The following is a 6,297-nucleotide window of genomic DNA, read 5'->3' as shown; positions in this document are numbered from 1 at the left end:
ATCTGAAAACTCTTTTTACTACATCCCAATGTGCTCTTCCTGGATTAAACATATAACAGAAAAGTACTTCCACTACTTGGGCAATGTTTGGTCTTGTACAAACCATAGCATACATCAAACTTCAAACAACACTTTGATATGGTACTCAACTCATCTCTTCCATCTCCAATGGGGATGTAGGACACTGTGAGCTAGAAAGCTTTGTTCCCATAGTAATAGGAACACTCAATGGTCTTGCATCCCACGTATTGAATCTTTTCAAAATAGTACCAACATACTTACTTTGGCCTAGCCAAAGCTCTCTATTTTGTCCATCTCTTATAATCTCCATTCCTAGAATGTGCCTAGCTGCACCAAGATCTTTCATTTCAAACTTTACTGAAAGTTGAGATTTTAACTTTGTAATCAAACCTTTTCTTTTGCCAATAAAAAACATGTCATTGACATACAAGGCACTAACCAGGAAACCATCACCATCAGATTTGAAATATATACAGTGATCAGATTTAGATCGCACAAATCCCAAACTCAACATATATGTATCAAACTTTTGGTACCACATCCTAGGACTCTTTTTTAAACCATACAAGAATTTCTTCAATTTACAGACCAAATGACTTTTACCTTTCACCACATAATGCTCTGGTTGTGACATGTAAATTTCTTCCTCCAAATCTCCATGAAGGAAAGTAGTTTTCACATCCATTTGCTTGATTTCTAGATCATAAGCTACTGCAATAGAAAGAAAAAATCTAATGGATGTCATTTTGGCTACTGAAGAAAAAATATCACCATAATCTACTCCCTCAACCTAAGAGTAACCTTTTGCAACCAAACGTGCTTTATACTTCTCAATGCTTCCATCTGAACCCATCTTCCTTTTGAACACTCATTTACAACCAACAGGCTTCCGTCCTTCAGGCAATGGTACAAGGTCCCATGTTCGATTCTTCTTAAGAGCTGCCATTTCTTCATCCATGGCTATTTTCCAGGACTCTAAATCATTCATACCAAAAGCCTCTTCTACAGATCTCGATTAATTAATGTTAGCATTCAATGCAAATATGCACCTTTAATCATCAGGAGAATACCCATACCTTTCAGGTGGTTTCCTTTGTCTAGTAGATCTTTGAACAAGATCTAGTTCAAGTTCAGGAGGTTCAGGTTCATGATTAGGTTCTCCCTCTTCTTCTGATGATTCATAACTCATAGAGTTCTCTTCAACATCTCATCTTTCTAAGGGCCTTGATTCAACTTTCTTAGGTGTAGCAGGAAGTTGAATCACGTCTTTCTTTTCTTTAATTTGTTCTAGTTGCATTATACCAGAAGAAGGCTTAGTTTCTCTAAAAATAACACTTCTGGAATAAAATACCTTTTGTGCAACATGATCCCAAAGCTTGAATCCTTTCACACCATAACTATATTCGATGAAGATACATTTGACAGCTTTTTTGTCCAATTTTGTTCGCTTCTCCTTTGGCACATGAGCATATGCCTCACAACCAAACACTCTCAGATGTCTAATTGAAGGCTTGTGGCCCGACCACGCTTCCATTGGCATCTTATCAACAAGAGCTGATGTAGGAGACTTGTTTATTAGGTAGCAGGCAGTGGCTATAGCTTCAGCCTAGAACTTTTGTTCTAGTTCACCACCACTCAACATTCTCCTAGCCTTCTCCATCAAGGTCTTGTTCATTCTTTCTGCAACTCCATTCTGTTGTGGAGTATATGGAGTTTTCTTCGCTCTTTTAATACCACAATCTTTAGAAAATGTGTCAATAATATTAGAGAAAAATTCACCACCATTATCAGTTCTCAAGCATTTTATTTTCTTTCTAGTTTGCAATTCAAGGTCATTGCTTTAAATTCTTTGAAACAACTAAAAACTTCAGCTTTACTCCTAAGGAAGTAAACCCATGTTCTTCTACTAAAATCATCAATGAAAGAAACATAATAAATTGATCTACTAATAGAAGGAACATCAACTAGACCAAATACATCCAAATGGATTAGATCCAAAATACATGAAGACTTATGAGAACTCGAGTAAAATTGAATGCAGTTTTGTTTACCATAGATACAATGCTCATAAAAATCAAACTCAAGATTGCAATCATTCCACCCATCAACAAGGTTCTTATTTTTCAAGGTTCGTAGGCCCTTCTCACCTATGTGGCCAAGTCTTTGGTGCCATAACATAGTCTTCTCTGCAGGAAACTTTGATTTGGTAGATAGAGCACCCTTGGGTACCCAAAAATCATGACCATCTATTGAGAGAGAAACTCTCTCTTTCTCCAACTGAGTAGTCTTTTCCACAATCTTATCAAAAGTACTATTGCACTCGACTATGCATGCATCAAGTTGGTACAATTTACCCAATCTACTTCCTCTTGCTATTATCATAGCACCTCTCACCATTTTTACACTTGCTTCAGAAAACTATACATGCACACCCGCATCTATTAGCTTACTAATAGATAAAAAATTCCTTGTTAGTCTAGGGATATGTAAGACACCATCAAATCTTCTAATTCTATCATCAAAAAATTTCACACAAATACTTCCACGAACAACAATATCAAGTACTGAATTATCGCCCATATACACCATACCACCATCAAAATTTTCATACTTACTAAACTAGTTCCTATTAGGAGTCATGTGGAAAGATTCACTTGAATCTATTAACCATGCATTTTCACCTGCATGAGTGGTCAAGGCTATAATGAAAGCATCTCCATCTTCCTTCTTGAACTCAGAATCAAAATCTTGCTTCTTCTTCTTCTTCTTCTTCTCCTCTTTGCAGTCCTTTTGGAAGTGTCCAAGTTTACCGCAATTCTAGTAGATTGCCTTGGACTTACTAGGGGATTTCGATCTCCCCTTATTTTTGGACTTAGAATGACCATGCTACTTTTCATTCTTACCTCTTTCTTTCAGTCTTCCGTGAACACTCAAAGCCTCTTTCACATTCAGAGAGACCTTCCTTCTCATCTCCTCAGAAAGTAGAGAACCAACAACATCCTCCATCTTCAAGACAACTGAAGTGCTCCCTATAGCCATCACAAGACTATCCCATGAGTCTGGCAACAAACATAACAAGATTTGACACCTTTCTTTTTCATCCATTGGCACCCCTACTGAGGTCAACTGAGTCACCAACATATTAAACCTGTCTAGATGCTCAAAAATTTGTCCACCTTCTTCCATTCTCAAGGAATACAACTTCTTCCTCAAGAAAATCTTATTCACAAGTGATTTCACTTGATAGATCTCACTAAAATTTTTCCAAAGTTTCTTCGTGGTAGGTTCTTCATGGACATTAATCAGAATCGAGTCTGCAAGACACAATCTGATGAGACCTTTAGCTTTTCTATCAGTCACATCATATTGTGCGGCTAATGTTAGATCTGTGGGCCTCAACTTGTTCTCATCAATCACATCCCATAGATCCTGATCAATCAACAAATCTTCCATCTTCATCTTCCACATCTCAAAGTTTGTGCCAGAAAACTTTTCAACATCAATTCTCCTTGACATGCTCGCCATCTTTCCAATCCTGCAACACAGAAATGAAATGCTCTGCACAAGCTCCCACTCAAACATTGATTAGCTCAAAAAACCTTGTACCCAACAAATAGAACCAAAACTGGCCAGGCTCTGATACCACTTGTAAGGAAGCAAAGGTGTGCGAAATCACTTCCTACGCTAATCTTTGAGAGGACAATTATGCAAATCCAAGTAACTATTGCAAAGATCTTAAGAAATGCATAATAACATAATCAAAATAACAAAGAACACACAACAAACTCGAACTTGGAGAGACTCCTTCTAGCACCAGTCTTGCAAACTGAACTCAATTACACAAACACCTCCTTTAGCCCTCATTTTATAGTGATTTTACAACTCAGAAACCACTTATGGTTTTACAAAACCATGGGCAAAACTACCATGCCACATGTTATCCATTTTTGACATTTACATTTCCAATATGGAAAAACAACCAGGTTAAAATAGTAATTCTGTCCACAATTTTGTCTCTTAGTCTAGACCCCCATAAAAGTCACAAAATGAGTCATCAAAGCTCTAAAAATGACCTACCTATATTCTACTATGGACAAGATTCATTTTAACAATTCACTAACCATTTTCCAATGCATAAACAAGTGGAAAACTTCCACAAACAAATTCTGGAATTTTCCAGGAAACGATTGTAAGGTTGAGACACATGGTTCTCAACAGTATTTATACAAATGACATTTAAAGAATATGAGAGACAACGTTGCACCTGAGACTTCAATGCAAAGGAAAGGATCAGACAATTGTAAGCAGCATTGGTATCACAGTAAGAAAAAAATCAGACAAATAAAAGCAAAGAGAAATGTAGCAACATTTGAAAACCGATGTTTTCTAAGCAGGGTCACATTAGACAGCTTGCATTATTGTTTTAAGCCCTTCGGTATCAATTGGGTTGACATATAATTGGACGGATGAGATTTCCTACGCTCTGGCTGATTGAATTTATGGTGACGGACGAGAGGAAGATGACAAACTTTAGGGAGGTTCTTTTCTTGGCACTACGTCTGTCTTTTTTTGTGTACGTCTCTTTCTGCTTCTCATTTTATCTTTATCGAGAAGATCTCAGCCGGACTTTGTTTTTAATGGATGTCGTTACGACGAAGAACACACCGTCCTCTTCAGCCTCGATTAAGTCAATGTCTCGCTCCTGCCAACCAACCTTCCCTAACCCGCTATAAATGCCAACACAATATTATAAGTTCATTTTATTTTTGTATTTTTCTTATTCTGCTGACTAGGTTGCTGCAATGGAAATAATGGGTCACCTGTGCATTTTTACAATAATCTCGAACATGTGTTGCCCCTTTCTCTGTTCCAACTCTTCTTGTAATGATCCCATATGCGTATTGCCTTTCCCTCTGTGTGTTGTTGCCATTCAAAACGATCATACCTAGATGCATCCTTACAACAATCTTAACTCTGCCCTACTCCCTTCTCACTTCCAGGAAAGTAGCAAGTATGGGAATTCTTTAGAGTTTCCAAGATATGATGTATTTCTTAACCATCGTGGGACAGATGTGAAAGAAAGCGTAGCCAGTCTTATCTTTCATAATCTTCAAAACAAGGGATTTAAAGTATTTCTTGACAAGAACTCAATTCAGGTTGGGGACAACATACCTCGATCAATAGAGGAAGCTATTCATTCTGCATCTGTGCATGTTGTCATTTTTTCTGTTAACTATGCAGGGTCCATTTGGTGCTTGAAAGAGATACATCTGATTGTCAAAAGTGGAGCACCCATATTACTGGTATTTTATGGAGTTGAGCCATCAGAGCTTCGAATGAGAGATGAAAATGGGGTGTTTGCTCAAGCCTTCCAAATGCATCAGCACATTAGAAATTTTGAGCTCCAAACACTTGAGGAATGGAAGAAGGCACTCTACCATGTCTCATATTTAAAAAGATTCATTTTTACAGGGTAAACGGTATATTGTCCTGTTTTTTGGTTTTTTGGTTAATTTTTGTGTCTTAGATATATATAATGTAAAGCATATTTCTTATAATTTAAATAGAATTGATTTATTGAAGTATATGATTAAATATTTACCTATAAAATTGTTGTGCATGCAGTGATCAAGGAGAGTTGTTGGAACGAATTGCAAGAAATGTGATGAAATTACAATCAAGACCAGACATAAAAGGAAGAAATTGTCCCATCTAAGCTGTTGAAGAAGATGAATGGAACGGTTGTAGAAGACGCCCATATAATGCATAAAACACCAGTTGCTGTTTTGGATTTGCAGATTGGTATCAGACCTAAAGCTGCTTCTTGAATATCAGAATTAGCTGATACTGCTGTAGTTTCGTTTTCGAAAACTATCTTAGCCTGTTTGAACTTTTGTAGTTCTGTATATTAAAATAGTGTTGTTGTAGATTAAATTAATATAGCAGTCCAAATATTAATGACACTACAGCTAGCATACAGCTGGAATTTATATTGTATTTTACTAGAGTTTATTTGTAATATATAAACCAGTTCATAATATTGGAGTATTATAAATGTCTATACCATGCTAGATTTTTTGGACACTGCTGGCTATGCTCCACACAAACTGTATAGTTGACCAATTTTCAAAAAATTGAAAACATCATGCCTTTTTCTGAAAATTTCAGCATTCAATCTTCATGATCTGTGTAGTTTGTAAAAAAATGCTGTCAATCTGAAAAAAAAAACAAATTTGACTTTGATTTGTTTTAGTACAGTTGGCTCTCCCATTTCCT

At 36.6% G+C, this 6,297-nt stretch overlaps 1 protein-coding gene across 1 annotated transcript; it reads left to right on the top strand.

The window, feature by feature from the left end:
- Nucleotides 1–4,970: 4,970 nt before the first annotated feature.
- LOC149544279 (putative 2' cyclic ADP-D-ribose synthase BdTIR) lies at nt 4,971–5,498 on the top strand. The gene has a single exon (XM_089795945.1). It carries the CDS (start codon nt 4,971–4,973, stop codon nt 5,496–5,498), a length of 528 nt encoding a protein of 175 aa, XP_089652071.1.
- Nucleotides 5,499–6,297: the final 799 nt, after the last annotated feature.

This window comes from Cupressus sempervirens, chromosome 8, assembly GCF_028749045.1.
Source record: "Cupressus sempervirens isolate cs-2001-9-10 chromosome 8, ASM2874904v1, whole genome shotgun sequence".
NCBI lineage: Eukaryota > Viridiplantae > Streptophyta > Pinopsida > Cupressales > Cupressaceae > Cupressus > Cupressus sempervirens.
Note: the sequence above shows the minus strand (reverse complement) of the source record. Positions and strands in the feature narration are given on the sequence as shown.